General features: G+C 34.0%; 7 protein-coding genes and 2 pseudogenes across 9 annotated transcripts, besides 2 other annotated features; 4 read left to right on the forward strand and 5 right to left on the reverse strand.

The window, feature by feature from the left end:
• Positions 1-154: 154 nt before the first annotated feature.
• TVAGG3_0743210 (26S Proteasome non-ATPase regulatory subunit 7/8 domain-containing protein) lies at positions 155-1,197 on the reverse strand (the record flags this gene model as incomplete). The annotated part of the gene is made up of 1 exon (XM_001318179.2): positions 190-1,095. The coding sequence occupies one exon, from the start codon at positions 1,093-1,095 to the stop codon at positions 190-192; it is 906 nt and encodes a 301-aa protein (XP_001318214.1).
• Positions 1,198-2,292: 1,095 nt separating this feature from the next.
• TVAGG3_0743220 (uncharacterized protein) lies at positions 2,293-4,729 on the forward strand (the record flags this gene model as incomplete). Its single annotated transcript, XM_001318180.1, has 1 exon — positions 2,330-4,072. One exon carries the CDS (start codon positions 2,330-2,332, stop codon positions 4,070-4,072), a length of 1,743 nt encoding a protein of 580 aa, XP_001318215.1.
• A 469-nt stretch (positions 4,730-5,198) lies between these two features.
• TVAGG3_0743230 (stress-activated protein kinase signaling cascade) lies at positions 5,199-6,540 on the forward strand (the record flags this gene model as incomplete). Its single annotated transcript, XM_001318181.1, has 1 exon — positions 5,204-6,481. The coding sequence occupies one exon, from the start codon at positions 5,204-5,206 to the stop codon at positions 6,479-6,481; it is 1,278 nt and encodes a 425-aa protein (XP_001318216.1).
• Positions 6,541-6,933: 393 nt separating this feature from the next.
• TVAGG3_0743240 (60S ribosomal protein L3-related family) lies at positions 6,934-8,569 on the forward strand (the record flags this gene model as incomplete). The annotated part of the gene is made up of 1 exon (XM_001318182.2): positions 6,934-8,181. The coding sequence occupies one exon, from the start codon at positions 6,934-6,936 to the stop codon at positions 8,179-8,181; it is 1,248 nt and encodes a 415-aa protein (XP_001318217.1).
• Positions 8,570-8,696: 127 nt separating this feature from the next.
• On the reverse strand, positions 8,697-11,987 carry TVAGG3_0743250 (guanylate cyclase protein; the record flags this gene model as incomplete). Its single annotated transcript, XM_001318183.1, has 1 exon — positions 8,697-11,987. One exon carries the CDS (start codon positions 11,985-11,987, stop codon positions 8,697-8,699), a length of 3,291 nt encoding a protein of 1,096 aa, XP_001318218.1.
• Positions 11,988-12,161: 174 nt separating this feature from the next.
• TVAGG3_0743260 (adenylate cyclase protein) lies at positions 12,162-12,791 on the reverse strand (the record flags this gene model as incomplete). The annotated part of the gene is made up of 1 exon (XM_001318184.1): positions 12,162-12,791. One exon carries the CDS (start codon positions 12,789-12,791, stop codon positions 12,162-12,164), a length of 630 nt encoding a protein of 209 aa, XP_001318219.1.
• Positions 12,792-14,451: 1,660 nt separating this feature from the next.
• Positions 14,452-14,484: a mobile genetic element.
• Positions 14,485-14,800: 316 nt separating this feature from the next.
• Positions 14,801-15,232, reverse strand: TVAGG3_0743280 (protein ubiquitination; the record flags this gene model as incomplete). Its single annotated transcript, XM_001318185.1, has 1 exon — positions 14,801-15,232. One exon carries the CDS (start codon positions 15,230-15,232, stop codon positions 14,801-14,803), a length of 432 nt encoding a protein of 143 aa, XP_001318220.1.
• A 1,327-nt stretch (positions 15,233-16,559) lies between these two features.
• Positions 16,560-18,273: part of a mobile genetic element that runs on past the window's edge.
• TVAGG3_0743300 lies at positions 17,468-17,592 on the reverse strand (annotated as a pseudogene). The gene has a single exon. A coding segment is annotated over exon 1 (125 nt).
• On the forward strand, positions 17,744-18,249 carry TVAGG3_0743310 (annotated as a pseudogene). The gene has a single exon. A coding segment is annotated over exon 1 (506 nt).

Here is an 18,273-nt window from a genome sequence, read left to right on the forward strand (position 1 = left end):
AATTTTTATTCATTTTTCGATTTTTGAAAAAAATTTGGAATTTTCGAAGATTTTAAAACGTAGGATTAGCATTGTTTTAGTTAAATAAGAAGTTTTGAAAATTAAATCGTCAAAGTTTAACTAATAAATTTAATAATTTAAAAAAATTCGTATAAAAAAAGAGAGATTATCCCAACAAAAAGATATTATTTAATTCTTAGGCTTTTCTGCCTCCTCTTTAGCCTTCTCCTTTTCAGCGAGAGGTGGGTGGCGTGTGTTAACTAAATCATGGAGAGAGACAACGCTTCTGCAGAGCTGAGAGATGAAAATCATGAATGTTTCATCATCAGCCTTTGTAGCTAAGGAGTCTACAGTCTCCTTTAATGTAAGATTTGGAAGTAAGTTAAAGATTGACTGAATAACGCCAATGATTTCATTTTCGATTGGAAGCTTTCCTTCAATAACATCATTTAAGTAATCCGAGATAGCCTTAAGTCTGTGTTCGAGAGCAGCAAGGCCGTGCATACTGTTTGTAAGGGTTGTACCGATTTCTGAGACATCAACATCCTTGATATCACGAAGAAGGTGCTCGACACCAATTTCTTCAACTTCCAAGAAGTCAACAACTGTTGGAAGAGTCTTAAATGTTGTAACAAGAGGAAGACCATCAACTCTCTCGCGTTCAGTGCCAATATAGGCGCATGTTGGAATTTCATGTGGATCTGAAGCGCCAACATCGGTTGTAAGGAAGATTGGAGTTGGATTATATTTAGAAATGACCTTGTGAATCTCGAGATCGTTTGGAGATATTGTTGAGAGTGAGCTATACCAGCCAATGATTTTCTCTTTGAGTGTGACTTTCTTGTGGAGTTTAAACATTTCATCGATGAAGTTTGTGTCAACGAAAAAGATGTTTGGATTATCAATATCTTCTTCGAATGGGATAGCGAAGCATTGCAAAACATTTACTTGTCCTTGGTAAACATCACCAAGAAGAATACCGATAACTCTCTTAGTTCTGTTGTTAACAATTCTGTTATGATGATCTGCAATTGAAAGAAGAACAATTGGGTGAACTGCTACTCTTTTGATGTCAATAGCTTGCTGCACGCTCATTTTCTAAATGACCAATTATCGACAGCGGTTTTGTCAATTTTGGTCATTTATTTGGAAAATTTTTGGAAATCTAATTCACAAACAGATTGCTATAGATCTAGAAGATTGAGATACATGAAAATCGTTACAATTGTAATAATCTTGAGTTAATGAAATGGTTATTGAGAGTTCAATATATGAAATAGTTACTATCCATTGAATATACTACTAGATGCTTGAGTTTTAAAGTCCTCTTTCCATGGATATTTTTGAAGATTAATTTTTGCTTCCTATAACATTAGGGAATCAATAATTGATATAACTATGCATTATAAGGCAATGTTATTTGGTTAAATAAACGATGGTCATATAATCTAATGAAACATGATTCAAATATGATAATTGCTTCAAAATGAGTTGTTGATTCAGATTGAACTAAGTAGAAGTTTAGAATTATATGCAAATACTAGTTGATTTGGATTGTCTATTTTTATCATCTTTTGACTTTTTATTCTCTCAGCTATTTTAATGTTATTAAGTTGCCTCACAAACAGTCACGGATGATTTTATGTACGAGTATTGAATAATACCCTTACATTCTATGGTCTCATTCTTTACGAAATCTGATGGGCAAACATGATTTGGGAAGATTTGTTTCATACCATCAGACACTGGACAGTATCTGTATATGTCATTAATATGCTCGTTTTCATATTTTCGATTTGATCAAACGATTCGGTGAAGATTTCTAAACTTTTGAGATTGAAAGATTCAAAATTAAATAATATGCATTTTGAAGATCTTATTATAATCAAAAAATCTAGATTCAGATTTTACTGCTCTTGGCACAAATTAGATAACTAGGAAATGAACGCAGCAACTTATATCCTATACCATAAAAATGCTAACCTCAGTGTTAAAATAGGATATTAATATGTCATTACAAAATTTAGTTATTGTTCGGCCAGGAACCATCACGATACAAAAATCTAGTTAGAATTACTCCTTACTCATTGCTTATCAACTTCGATTGAGTCTATCTTTCAAAAGTTCTTCCTAGCAAAAGTAATTTTAGAAATTGAAACGTCAATCTCTTTGAATTTATGATCTACACACACTAAGCAACATATTGTAATCTTACGCTGACTTAATTGAAGTGGCAAATTGTAAAAAGATTTGAATTTCAAGAATAAAAAAGTGTCAAGATTTTTAAATGTCAGAAAAACAATTATGTGTACGGATTAATCAAATTACAATGCCTGATGAGGGCGATCTTGCTCAGACGAAAATAGACGTTCGGCTTGATATTCAGCCCATTTCCTTATCAGGAAATTTTTATTTCACCGGAAGAAAATATCTGAGATCCAAGCGAGCACCGGAGCTATACTGTGGCTATAATAACAAAAATGATCTCATATTATCTATCTCACTTATTACAAGTGATAAATTACAAAATTTACTTGCAAAAGTCAATATTCCTTTGAAATGGTTCCCTGAAAATCTTGTTGTTCGTGATTATTTTGAAATGGAAATAGCACCGACCCAAAAGTATCATCCAATAGTTTTCATCGAAATTCATCTCAACGAAAATAAAGCGAAAGAATTCAATGCACCACTTGGTTTCACCTCAAAACTTCCAGGAGAATCACTTAAGGATTACCAAAAATTCGATATCTCAATATTTGACGAAAGACATATGTCTGACATTTTAAGTGATGAAGAGGAAGAGAAAGTTTATGATTCAGCACCAAGAAAATCGAATGTAAAGCCCAATAATAGCCAGGAAATCAAAGATCCTTTCGCAGATACAACTGGTGAAAAAGCATCTATCATCGAAACAATTATTGGCAATGATATGGAGTCAGTTAAAGCATATTCCATCGATGACCTCAGCGCTATTCAGGAGAAATCCGAGAATACAAATGATAACCAAGCTGAGATCAAAGTTTCAGGAAGTGCACCTGTTATCATTTATGCAGCACAAAAGAAGGAACCTTCCCTCGAAAATACAATTATTTCTGATGAAAATTCTAATTCTCCATTGACCACTACAGCAGAAACAGTTGTCACTGCCAGCAAAATGACAGAGCTTCCAACATCAATCTCAAATGATAAGCTTTATGAAGCAGATGATGACAGTTACTCAGAATCTCTTTCTGAATCAAAAGCATTCGCTACATTACCAGTCGTTCACAATAACACATTTAAGACAGATACACCTATCAGACGTCGCACCGCTGGAACTCCAAGACAAAGAACACATTCAAATGCCAGCCTCCAACTTTTGAATTATATCCAACAGGCCAGCAGCAAAGAACGCCGCAGATCTGAGGCTTCCACCAAACCGCTCCCATTCAACAATATCTTGGCTGAAAAGGAATTTGAAATCGATGATGGAGAAGATAGATCACAAGATATCCTTGGAACACCACCACCAGTATCATTACCACAGTTCTTTGAGGGTAGACCACATCTTCATCCAAGTAGATCCCTTAGTTGGTTTGCTCCTATCAGAAAATCAACATCTAACGCACCAACACCAGGACCAATTCCAGATCCAGTCCCAGCATCGCCTCTTAACAATTTTAGCCCTCTTTTGGCACAACTCAGCGGCAATTTTGAGGAAGATGAAGATTCATATACTTCCTCTTCAGCTGTACAATCTTTGGAAGATTCTCCAATTATTGCACAGTCACCATGGGAACCACAGAATGTTCCACAGGAAGAAATGGTCAACCAATTAGAAAATATAACAATTCCTACAGAAAACGTAATGAGATCAATCCCAAGTCGCCAGAACAGATCTCCACAGCAAAATTCAAAAGTAATTCCTTCATTATCTTCCCATTCACCACCAGGAAATAATAAGAGACCTCCAATCGAAATGAGAAGGCATCAACCACCACCAAGTTACTACCCACAGCAAGATCAGATCCAATCAAGCTATATACCACCTCGACCACTCCAAATTCCATTGTATATGCCAGCTCAGAAATAAAAATACAATTTATGTTTTTAATTGGAAAAAAATATTATAGAAAACCATCATATCTGGCTAAAAATTTCATCATTATTCTTATATATTTCCTTTTTTCAAGAATTCTAAAATATATTTTCAATTAAGTTAACTATTCGTTGATAAACAAAACATTCATATATCCTTCCAGACTGTAATTATTTAAGGCGTTATTCTGAATCCAAATTTAATAGTTTAAATTTGATATGGAAAAATTATTAGAATTATCAATATGATTTGGAAAATTCTAGCAGGAAACAACTTTGTTGATCACGTACAGATTAAACATATTGCTTATTCCAAAAAGGATCTGGGGTAAAAAAACCTTCTGAATGAAATCGTTGAACCCTTGTTCTCATCAAGCGCCCGAGAGCGAATTTAGCCAAGGCCGATTCCTATCATTCGTCATCAGATTCATTCGTCTTAGAATAGATTATGAATCAGTGGTTGAAGTGTCTTAAGAAATGATCCCAGAACCACAACCAAAAGTATTCTTTGACTTTAGTATTTCATTGTTATTGTTAAGGATGAACATCAGTATTTTTCTATTTCGTTCCCTATCTAAGTTTTAACTAATCCTGAAATTTAATGTTTTCTTTTATTCTTCCCAAAATAAGTCATCGATATTTTGAGTTTAATTTATTTACAAGTTACAATCATTTTACACATAACATGAGGTTCATCTATTTAAAAAACAGCACTTATTGCGAATAAATTGACCGGAAAAGCATAAATTTTGTGAGAAATTTTATCAACAATGGTGAATATTTGATTAGTCGTTACAAAAATGGTAAATTACAATACAACGAGGAGTGTTTCAATGGGCATTTTCAATTTATGCATTGAAAACACTTGAGTTTCGCTCAAGAAAAAAGTTCGTTGCGAAATTTATTTATTTTACATACACAGGAAGTGTTTATACAAAAATCTATATTTTTCTCAATTTCAACTTTTCTACTAAACACCTTTCAAATGATTAGAAATTATTTCGTAAAGTTCAGAAAATATGATCGTTTACACACTTATGCGTGAATTATCTTCAACATCAAATAAAACACAGACTAATCAAAAAGATTTTGGTTTTCGGTTTTAACACACAGAAATAAATTTATTATGTCATTCCCACTTGTTCCTGAACAATATGAAATTCTTCATCAAGTAGGAAGGGGAATGTATTCTAACGTTTACGAAGCGAAATGCCTTGCAAATCAACAAACACTTTGTGTCAAAATAATTAATCTCGAAGATTTCCCATACCCGTTAGAGAACATTCAGAAACAAACTTCTATGTGGTCGAAGAGCAGTGATCCAAATATTGTTCAATACTACGGCTCTTTTGTAACAGGAGCTCAAGTTTGGATTTTGACTGAATTTATGGACGCAGGTTCACTTGAAGATATTCTTAAATACGGATATCCAAGAGGCATTAAGGATGAATTAGCATGCGCCAATATTATAAACGGATTTCTAAAAGCACTTGATTATTTCCACAGATGTCATCAAATTCATAGAAATGTGAAGAGCTGCAACGTATTGTTGAATAGTAAAGGAGAAGCCAAGCTCTCAGATTTCGGATTAGCGACTTCATTGATACAAGGAGGCGTTCGAAAACAAGCTTGTTTATCAATGTTCGGTGATGCATGTTATATGTCGCCAGAAATCCTCAAGAATGGTGAAGGATATACATGCAAATCCGATATCTGGAGTTTTGGACTTACAGTCATAGAAATCGCTACAGGAAAAATGCCTTATCAAGGAATGAAGTTCATGGAATCTATAGTTAATATTATGGAGAAGGAGGCACCTGAACTACCAGCAGAGTTTTCAGCTCCATTTAGAGACTTTGTCAAGAGATGTTTGACAATGGACCCTCAAAAGCGTGCAACATCAGAAGAACTACTTAATCATCGCTTCCTTAAGAATGCTGATGAAGGACTTCAAAATACTCTCGGTATTATCAATTTATTACCTCCATTACACGAAAGATACGAAAAATCGAAGCCAGGCGAATCTCTTACACAACAACAACCGCAGCCAAAGGTTCCTGATGTACAATTCGATTTTGATGAAGAAGAAGCTAAAGCAGCTCCAAGAAGAAGCAGCATCATCGTAACAAGAAAAGCAAGAGACCACCACAAAAAATCAAGATTCAACAGCGTCAATGTTACAAAAGATGTCAAAGGACAAGAAAAAGTCGGAAGATTTTCGATTCACAGAATATCAAACGGAAACAAACATGATAAATCAAATCAACATAAAAGACTTAACCAGTTAACAGAAGATTTCAAAGAAGTTTCACAAGATGTCAAGAATTTACAGGAAGAACAAGATGATATTCAAAAGAAGATCTTTGAAATACAGGAAATGATCAGAAATTATAAGGCGAAATAATTCGATATAATCGAAACTATATAATTATTGTTTGCAAATTTATATATATATCATTTAAAATATTACTAAATTATATTGTATCTTTTTTCGTTTGACAATATTTAATTTCACTACATCTTTCTATATTTCATTCATCATGATCAAATAATGAATTTTTAATCAAAATGATTTGTAATCTATTCTTAGCATTAAATCCTTATGAAAATATATTATTTAGCCTAATGCAAAACTCTTTGTCTGACTAACTAGTAGACAAAAATGCATAAAATAATCGATTTCAGAAAAAATATCATTAAATATTAAGTTTCGAGACTTAAAATCGAAAGTATATTCTCTTTATTAGGAATGTATTACAGATATAAATAAATGAAAGGTAATTGATAAGTTTGGTGTAAATTTCCTATCGTTCATGCACGGCCATGAAAAAAGTGACGCATGTTCATTCATTTGAGATGTCTCACCGTAAGTTTAATGCTCCACGCCGTGGCTCTCTCGGCTTCCTCCCACGTGGCCGTTCCCATGCCGTCCGTGGCCGCGTACGCTCATGGCCAAAGGATGATGCTTCCCAGAAGCCACATCTTTGCGCTTTCATCGGCTACAAGGCTGGTATGACACACGTTCTCCGTGATGTCGTTCGTCCAAACTCCCGTCTCCACAAGAAGGAAGCTTGCGAACCAGTCACAATCCTCGAGACACCACCAATGTTCGTTGTTGGTATCATCGGTTACAAGCCAACAGTTGAGGGCCTCAAGCCAGTCACAACAGTCTGGGCTTCCTATGTCAACGAAGAAGTCAAGCGTAACTACTACAAGAACTGGTACCAGTCCAAGGCTCGCAAGGCTTTCTCTTGCCTCTCCAATGGCAAGGCTGCTGAGAAGCGCGAGAAGCAACTCGAAGAACTCCAGAAGGAGGCTACAGTCATCCGTGTCATCGCTCACACACAGTCCGCTAAGACAACAACACGCGGTGTTGATGCTAACGAACAGGGTGCCAAGAAGGTCCTCAAGGGCAACCACCTTGGCCAGAAGAAGGCTCACATGATCGAAATCCAGATCAACGGTGGCGATGTTGCTGCTAAGCTCAACTACGCCAAGTCCATCCTCGAAAAGGAGATCAAGGTCGCCGATGTCTTCACAGAGGGCGAACAGATCGACACAATCGGTGTTGGCAAAGGTTTCGGTTGGGAAGGTGTTATCCACCGTTACGGCACAAAGCGTCTTCAGAAGAAGACCCACCGTGGCCGCAGGAAAGTTGCTTGCATCGGCCCATGGAACCCAGCTCGTGTTCTTTGGTCAGTCGCTCGTTACGGCCAGCGCGGTTGCCACCACCGTACAGAGATGAACAAGCGCATCTACAGAATCGGTGCTGCCGAAGTTGAGGGCAAGATCAACGAGGGTGGTTCAACATCCTTCGATCTTACAAAGAAGTCAATCAACCCAATGGGTGGCTTCCCACACTACGGTCTTGTCAAGGACGACTTCCTCATGATCAAGGGCTCTGTTGTCGGCACAGTCAAGCGCGCCATCACACTCCGCAAGACAATCAACATCAACACACGCCGTATCGCCACAGAAGAAATCAACCTCAAGTGGATCGATACAGCTTCCAAGTTCGGACACGGCCGCTTCCAGACAAAGGAGGAGCGCTCCAAGTTCCTCGGCAAGCTGAAGATCTCCAAGAAGAACGAGACACAGCAGTAATTAGATATATTATAGGGCATAGAAAGTCCTATTTAGCTTTAAGCAAACTAAAATTTGCTTATTTGGATTATTATAATTTTATATCGAATTTTTTTTCAATTATCCTGATTTGTCTTTATGCAGAACCTGTAGTTATTGCGAGCTTGTAAAAGAGCAAAAGCATTAACAATTCTTTTTGTTTTTCATGCATTTGGATCAGAAATAAACGTAGAGAGTTAATGATGCTTAGCATTCACATTATAGTGATTTTATGCAATTACTTGAATTAAAAGTGATTTCACTCCCATAAACTAAGATCTCAGCTTTCCTATTTGGATTTTAAGTATTATAATCTGATGTAGATATACCAGATCTAACGTTTGTTTTTATATCATCACTGGATTCAGCAGATATATCTTACATCATTGAATCAAGTTGATTTGTATAAAAAAATTTAGTGAAATAAAAAATTGAAATGATTTAGAAAACTTATAAATTAAATTAAACAAAAAAGTAGTTCTATTATCAAAAACATATTATGTTGAACCTGTGCTGTTCTGGCTGTTACTGCTGGCGGATACGACGTATGTCTTCATCATACCTTTACCCTTAACCTGAATTTCACCTCTTTCTTTGACATTAAAGTTCAAATACTTAATTGCGTCGTAAGTTGATGGCGAAATCTGGACGTAACCAGGCAAACAGTGTAAGTTCATTCTTGATGCGACATTGACGACATCACCGATGATATCGAAAACAGGTCTTGTGACACCGAGAATACCGCATTTGATTGGACCACCAGTGTTAACACCACAAGTAATCTGGAAGGAAATTCCCAAGTCTTTCGAAACTTTCTGTGCAATTTCCAACAATTTTGTGGCGTATTCAACAACAACTTGGCCTGAGTTAACTGATGAATCAGAGAACAAACCACCGCAGCACATGTAGATGTGTCCGATTGTCTTCATCTTTGTGATTGCTGGGAAGTTATGCAATTCTTCATCGTAAGCGACGAAAAGAGAGTTCAAAATTGTCATAACTTGTGTAGCTTTCATGTCTTGAGTCAAATTCGACCATCCAACAATGGAAGTGAAAAGAACTGTTGCCTGCTGGACTTCGAATGTAATATCGGTTTCACCTTCATTCATTCTCTTGATAATTGATGGTGGCAACAAACTTTCAATGAGTTTTTCTCCTTTGGCCTTTTCAGAAGCAACTAAAGCAGCTTGGAAGTGTTCTGCAGTTGAATCAACAACAACTACAGAGAAAGATGTAGCAGGAACGATTGATTCATGGTCTTCATCTTGTGCTCCTTCGTCAACTGAGTGTCCTACAACTGTTATTGTCAAATACATCATCTGGTTGTTTGTTCCCAAAATAGATGATTGTATTGATGTTGAATTCGATCTTGCTCTTCCTGCCTTCATTTTATTGATGTCATGTTCCAACTGATGGACGACAATGGCCTTTTCTTTATCCATTAACTGCTGGTTGAGGATATTGATAAAGTTTTGGCCTTGTAACTGTGATGTTTCCATTTTCAGCATTGAACAGACAGTTGTATTTACTTGTGTTATCTTTAGATCTCCGTCCAAAAGAATCAAACCAGATTTAGAGTTATTTACAATGAAATCATGAGCGATGTTACTTGATTCCTTTGATTTGTAAGTATCTCTCAATCTGTTGTATGTTGTGTAATCAACAGATCCTGATATCCACTTCAAAACCATCTGGTTCTTTAGCAATGCTTCAGGAGGAATCAAAAGAAGAAGAGAATGAACTGTGTGATGAATTGCTCTTGCTCTCAAAAATTGGACTAAAATAATAGTGAAATAAACAAGGATTTGAAGAGCGAACAAAGAGAAGAACAAAAGGAACATCTTGTATTTCTGGTTGCTCTCAATTTGGTCTGTTTCATCCAACAAAAGGTTTTGTCCGCCTTTCAAACAATAGTCCAAATGAGAGAAAATCAAGTGTTCGTATTGATAAGTGAAATTATCATCAAATGAATACTCCGTTGGATCAGAAGCATTCATAATAAACAAAGATGTTTCCCATAACAATCTCAACTGAGTATCACAAGACAAAGAGAAATAAACAGAGTGTAAGAAACCATGTTGTGGCTTGTATTTGTCACTTACATTATTAACAGCTGTTGAAGTAACATAAGCATTGATTACATCTGTACCTAGTAATAAAGAAGCTTTCATTCCACTCTCAGAAGAATACAAGAAATTATCAAATGTCTCTGTGATTTCACTTACATAATGCCATGTTTTGTTCTTCACTTCGCTTAGTGATAAATTGTTGATTGGCGCCTTTGAGAATGATTCTTGTCCCCAAACGTAAGAAGCAACAGCAGTTGATGTTGAATCAACAGCATTAACATATCCATGAGCAACATTTAATATGGATAACATGGCTGATCTGTATAAAGCAATTCCTATTGTTGTTAATACAGAAGAAACTAACATAAACAACAAAAGGAATCTTACAAATCTAGTGTAGTTTCCTGTATGACTTCTCGATGAAGCTGCCAATGAATCAACAACTTGTTCTGCTGCTGGTTCCCTGTTCTCGAAACTGACAGAAGATGATTCTGATCCGAGACTTGATGTAGAAGCAGATCCGGCAATTGATGTCTGGAAAGCAACTTTTGTTTGTTGTTGTGCTTGTGTTGCATTTTTGTTTGCTTTCTTCGTACTGGATGATGATTTCATTGACCATCTCAATGCGGAAATTTCGTTTTTAGGGAAACCAATGAACAACTTCAGAATGAAAGCAATTTCTGCTCTCAAGTTCTTGATTGTAATAAACAACAAAGGTAACATAATAATGAAAGGCAATGCCCATGTCAAAACATACAAAATAATTGATTTGAGTTTGAACTCGTTCTTTCTATTGATGACGTTTTGATTTGTAACACTCATGATCTGTTTCAAAGCATTAACAATTTCATCAACGTTATCGAAAATGAAGATAACTTCATCACTTGTGTTGACAACTTTCCATTGGTCATCTGTTTTATTTAGAAGTTTTTCAGCAGCGTTTGTAAATGATGTTAACATGTCGTAACTCGATGATTTCACAGTGGAATTGGACTGTTTCTTGTTGAAGATCTTGGAACTTGAGAGTCTTTCTATGTCTTTGTTTCCTTTGGCTACATCTAGAATGGAAACTGAAAGATTTCGGAGTTCCATGACGTAATTTCGTAAAGAAAAAGTACAATTCGTTGGAGGAATGAACTCTAAGTTCGTACCTCTAACAGGACCAATTTCTGCTGTCCATGGAGTGATTTGGCCGTTTAAATACAGTTGATATCTTCTGATGAGTTGTGGAATACGGGTAACAGCATATAAAGTATCGGAAAATACTCTGACGGGTTCAAATGTCTTGGTGAATGAGTGCATGTCGATAAGTCCGATCGCGATAACTGCAATTGGACAAATTATTGACAAAATGAAGCCAAAAACATATACAGTTGTTAGCATTTTTCTTGGCCCACTTGGCATGTTTTCGAATACTTCTTGCGCTGAGATGGCTGGCTCGACTCTCTGTGAAAATGCTTTATCTACTTGAGCATTGTTGTTCGTTACATCATCTGTGGCCGTGGAATTCGATTCGCTTTGCATGCCTTCCTTCTTGGCTTTGCCTTTAGAGAGTTTGTGGCACTCCATCGCTTTGATATGATTTCCTAATGTCTTATTATAGAAAGATGTAGTTTCGCGATAGACGATTGGAGAATTTGAGAAGTTCCTGATCAATCTCTGATAAGCACATTCTGCGTGGATCATCTCTGCTGTGATATTTGAAAGATGGTCGGCCATGGCTTCGATCTTTTGCTTCAGAACTGCACCCCAGAAGTCTCCAATAACACTTTGCAATGAAAGATTCTTCTTTTTGGCCAAGTGAAGTCCATCTAATAACGGCTTGTTTAATTGAGTGAGTAATTCTTGACGAAGCTCGTTGAGAAGTTGTACAAAGACTTCTGAATTGGCAAGCTATGATCCTGATGAACTGCAAAGCTTCTGGACTTCTGCAATGTAAATAAGATTTGTTTGAAGAGCGTAAGCGATCTGAGCCGCCGAGAAATAGAGTCTAGCATCTGTAAATTGGTTGCAAACGAATTTAATGAAATCTAAACTTGTTACGTCTTCGATATTATAAAGAAATCCGACTCTCATTAATAAACCAGCTGTATAAGGTCGTTTTATGTTAAGAACTGTATAATCAACCCGTTTCTTTGGTTTTGACTCAGCAATTAAAGCATATAATTCTTGTTGATCTTCTTCTTCGTTTTCTTCATAATGAAGGCCATGCAATACACTGGCAACTGACTTTGTACGCTTAGAGACAATCAAACGGCCAATGAAATACAAAATTACGAAAATAATCAAATCAATAACGAAAATAAAGGTAATACTCTTAGAAATGAACCTTGAAATGAATGGATTGATAGAAAATACGAAGCATTGGATGTAAATCGTTATGAATAATGAACATGGAGAAGGATTAATGAAAGGAAGATTTCTAATTAAGAAAACGACAGAAATTACAGCTGTTACAAGGACTACAGCTGGAAATACTATTGTTTCGTATAGGCCTCCTATCATAACACATAACTGGTCCATGAAAACAAAAAGACAGATCACAACTTGAACGAGAAAATTGAACATTTTGTAAGAAAACCATAGCTGCCCGATATCATTCTTTCAAATAATTGGGGTTGCCTGCCAGATACTATCAGACAGGTGGAAACTGAAGAAATGTAAAATGCAAAGAATGATGCCGAATACGAAATGGATGGTTGACTGTACTTTGTCTGCGTTTTTGAGGATAAGACGAAGTCCTTTCCATAAAAGAAATGAGAAATAGCAGGTAAAGAAAGGAGCAATGCACCTTGTTAAGAAAATCCATGCATTTATGGTGGTTGTCGAGGGAAAGGCGCTTTGTTTGTAGCGTGAAATGGTGTAATAATAGAAAATAACGAAGGCTAAGTAAATAAAAGTTAAAAATAAATTAATGATTAAAAGAATCAGTGGTTCACTGGAGGAAGGAATAATTTCTGTTATGTATTGAATGATTTTGACAATTAAATTTGTGTTATCGTCCTCAGAAGTATAAAACAAATTTGGACCGACGGAAGTAAGGATCAAAAAGATCATTGGAACTGACATAGCAAGAACTAACATCCACTTCCCACTATAGTCACATCTTCCTACGCCAAATGTGATTTTATGAATGAGGAATTTAAGAGATTCATTGTCAATAGTATCAGAAAAGTCGGTGACATTGTTATTAATGTTGTCTTTGATGACGCTTGTGTTAATAGTATAGCGCCGACTCTTTGATGAGACGGTAGATTCCTCCATAAAGAGTGAATACTCAATTTTCAAAAAACGAGATTCATTTTGTAAGAAAATTTTATTATAACAAGTAATAATCTAATATGCATTTCAATACAATATCATCATTTGAAAAGAAACGTTTTTATGTCACACAATTATTGAAAGAGGATTATTTCCAAATGGAAATATGTAATAAAGCAAATAAAAATATAATTTTAATCAACATTATATTAAAGGTATACCAACTTTTGAAAGGAAGACTTAATTTTTAGCAGAGCCTATTCCGATATGTTCATGTTTTTATTTAATTTATTCCAAAAAAGCTAGATATCCTTATCAAAATATTAAGAGATGATTTTTGAAAAAATTAAATACAAATTAAAATATTAAAATGTTATTAATTAAGTCAAATATTCCAAACATAGAAGAATTGTAAATTCAAATAATTTTGAATAGGAAACTGTGGCCACGTTTCCATCGACAGTTATTAATTAGGCGAATTTTATCATACGTATTTGTAATTGTGTAAGCGTCAATCCATTGGAATCAAATAAATGTAGTTTTGTCTTTGTAGAATTCGAACCAAAAAGCTGAACACAAAATACAATTCCGCTAAGTTTCAAGGATACATCAAATAAAATCAATTTTGCTAATCAAATTTTAAATTTTTAACATTACTGAAAGAATCTTATGCTAGTTTTACTAACGAGGACTTTCACAGTCAGGCTTATATCATTTAAACAGCTTTGCATTTGCATTTGAGTTTGAGTTTTTTTTATAATAATTAATCAGAATCTTTATTTTATTCATTGATTCGCTTCATTTGATCAAATCTGAGCCGAAATTCTTTTTCACATCTGAGTAAGCCTTACTTTTATATAATAAATCATTATGTTGAATCTATTTTGAAAGCCGGTTCAGATGTGATATAAACTCATTGGTATTAAGGGTGCATTTACCATTTTCTGACATACTCGGATAATTATAACAGTAATATAAGGTACAAAGTAATGATTTAAAATAATTCCTAACCGATGAAAATTTGGATAAAAAACGAGAATGTAAAATTCATACAGTTTTTTAAAATTAAATTTAAAGCATCAATTTACGTTTGATTTAAATATTTAAATATTTCAATATATTTAAATCAAGTAATTTCGTAAATATTTACATACATTTTCAAATTAAGGGTGCACAAGGAGGATTACGGTTTTTTAATCCTCCCTTTTTTCGAAAAAAATCCTTGTACTTTGGGTGCTTCGAAACTCGAAAAACAGCGAAAAAAATGAATTTTAGTCCAAACTCCAAAGTCCTTCTTTACCAGCCTTTGAAATCATTTCTTGATTGCCATTTGAAGAAAGTTCTTCAAAGAGTTGGTAAACACTATCAAAACCTTTAGTTTCCTTAAGTGATGAGATTTTGGTTAAATAATCTTTAGGATAGTTGTGAGATTCATTAATTGCAGTTGCTTTGGCTGCATTTTGTATTTGGTTTTGTAAAGTTTTGATTTCTGTTTGAAGTTTTTTGATTTCTTCTGTAGATTCGCGCAAACACTTGTCGTTTTGATTTAAAAAATCAATAAGTACACCAAATACATGGAATTTCATGTATTTTCTGACAGATTTAAGAATTGAAACAGCCTCTTCATAATTTTGAATAGTAATATAATTTGTTGGCATTGATAGTCGATGAAGACTGTCTGAGAAGAGTAATGAACTACTCATTTTTGATTGAAATCTTTTCTCAATTATCTTGACATGCTTAATTATCTCATAATATGTTAGAGTGGGAGAATATACATATATATATAAAGAATATATTTGTGATAACAATCCTTTCATTTAAGGCTCCACGTTCATAAATTGAAAGGGTCGTAATCCTCCTTTTTTTAATGGTCCATAACTCCACAAATATGACCAAGTGAAACTATAGCTTCAACAGCATAAAAATGGGTTTTTCGTCGAAAACCTTGGTAATTTACCTCCAAGATCTAATAAATTTCGAAAATTTGAAAGTTGATCTTATTTGTTTTACTTACCCATAAGCTCTTATCTCTGTTGGAGCCAATAAAGAAGCAAAGAACAATTATGGAAATACAGCACTCTCAGTTGCAAATTATAATGTAAGAGGTTATCTAATATCTATTGGGCTTTTCAATGCTCGATTTTTAAAAACTGTTTAAAAATGGAGCTTATATTGAAATAGTGTAGAGACTAAAAATTACCACAGACTATTTCAGAGGATTGAGTTGCCACTCAATCCTCTGAAAAGTCTGAGGTAATTTGCAAAATTTATCTTATTAATGAATTTAAATGAAAAGCATAATTAGAGAACATTAAGATTTAACAGAGGACAGAAATTGTAAATTAATTGATCAAAATTGATGACAATAAAATACATAAGTTTGATATTCTTGCAAGAAGCTGCATAATGTCACACAATAAATAAGAACGCTTATTGAAGTCTTCAAATAAACATTAAAGAAAATTAGAAATATACTTCAAACTTTTTCTGAGCTTTGCTCAGAAAAATGTTTGAAGTATAGTTAGTATCTAGTAATTGGGTACCAAGGGTCTACGCCCCTTAGTACTCAAATTACTAGAATCTGCAAAAAACCGTTTGACACGTAAAATATTTTGACATTTACAAAAATAAAAAAAATAATTTTTTAAAAAATAAACTTAAAAATTAACGTTAAAATTTTTGACACTTTACAAAATAAAAAAAATAATTTTTAAAAAATAAACTTAAAAATAAACTTTAAAATTTTTGACACTTCACAAAATAAAAAAATAATTTTTTAAAAATAAACTTTAAAAAATTAACGTTAAAATTTTTTATTTATTTTTTTATCATAGATTTTAACACCCAGAGTAAAAATAAACTTAAAAATAAATTAACTCAAAAATTTTTTAATTTCTGTATATACTAAATTTTTCATAAATGATAAAATTAATTTAGAGGGCTCTTTGAGCCCATCTCGCCGCTACGCGGCTTAGGGTAGATCTAACCCGATATCTAACCTCATTTCTAACCTTGTGAATTCTCTTATAAAGTTGCAATAGTTGAATTCATTAACTGAGCCTCAAGGAAGAAAACATCCTTTCTGTCTTCGGGTAATACAACGGGACATTTATGATCGTGTGTAGAATACATATCAATCCAAAACTCTCTATTATTTCCTGATAACTTATAATATTTAATATTTGTTAATGGTGATGCTCTAGTATGCCCGATAAATTCATTTTCAACCCCTTTAGCGATATTTGAATATAAGATGACTTGTTTTCTGTCCCATACATTATATGTTATTATTGGTGATAACACTGTTCGTTCTTCTCCGGGTTTATAATTAAATACATTCATGAAGTCTTCATTATACTGAGAAATTTTAAAACCTATCCTAAAATCACTTTGTCTCTTTGCTGCTACTTCATTAAACGGCGAGTATATAACAAATGTGCATGTATGTGAATCATCTATTTGTTCAATAAATTCATAATGAAAGTCTATAATCTGCGGATGAATTCCTTCTTCACCTAATTTATCAAGATACACATTTAATCCTAAAGCGTTTTTGTTAAATTTCTTTTCGAAAATTTCATTAAAATCACTCATGCATTCATATAATGTTGTGTCGTCTTTGAAATATTTATATATGTGAATAGTTTGCTTAAATTCTTGTGTATCGTTTATAACAACAACTTCAAGCTCAAATTCAACCTTTCTAAATCCTCGCGTTATATACATATTTGATAAACCAATATATTTTTCATTTATATTCACAGCTAGTCAATAGGTATTTAAATGTAATTCTATTTCCATTTATTTTGACATTTTCGTTTTCAGAACTGAAAGCAACTGTTAAAGGTACTTGTCTATACATTTATTACAAACAAAAATATATCATTTATTCTTTCTTCTCAATGGAAAAGGGTCTTCGACCCTCATGAGGCTCAATGAGCCTCTTCAGCCTTTTCCTTTTCAGCTTTTTCTTTAGCCTCACGTTCTCTTTTTGCTTTCATTCTCGGGTTCTTCTCTCTTCCTGCAGCTAATGCGGCTAACTGCTTTTCACTTAATTTCCTTTTTGGTTTTTACTGGTTTTTCTTTTTATGTCTTTAGTTCTGTTAATATCTGCTCACGAATTTCTTTTTTGATGGCTTCAATATCTAATCCCTGACTCATTTGATTACCGATAAAAAATTCAAAATTTAAAAATTTTATTTGAATTAAATATGAGCCTATCAAAATCTGAGAGACAATCGATTATATTAAATGATGCAAGAGGAATTCAGCATCCATTATATTATGTATCAACAAGTAAAGATGGAAAAATTTATGTAAGAAAAAGACGAGTTCCATTAACGAATTCGGAAACTGATAAAATAGATATAAAACCTAAACTTGAAACAAAAGCGGAAGACAGTGAGGTTGTCAGGACAAAGCCCATGATAAAGGAAACGGAATCTAAACCAGAACCTAAACCAGGAGGACTCAGAGAGTCCATCTTGGCGCAGAGCGCTGAAATCAAACCCGATGTACTTTCGATAACGAATCAAGAATTAATAGCTAAATTTGTAAATTTCATTGAAAAGCAAACGGAATCAAAAAATCCAGACCCACCAGTAAAAGAGCAGGAAACCAAAATTAATGAAGAGTTTGTAAAAACGTAAAACATGAAATTATTGAACAAAAGAAACAAATTCCTCAACTAAGAAGAAGAGTTAGAATATTAAACTAAATAAATATTTTTATCTAACATAAA

The sequence above is a fragment of the Trichomonas vaginalis genome, chromosome III (genome assembly GCF_026262505.1).
Source record: "Trichomonas vaginalis G3 chromosome III, whole genome shotgun sequence".
Classification (NCBI taxonomy): Eukaryota; Parabasalia; order Trichomonadida; family Trichomonadidae; genus Trichomonas; species Trichomonas vaginalis.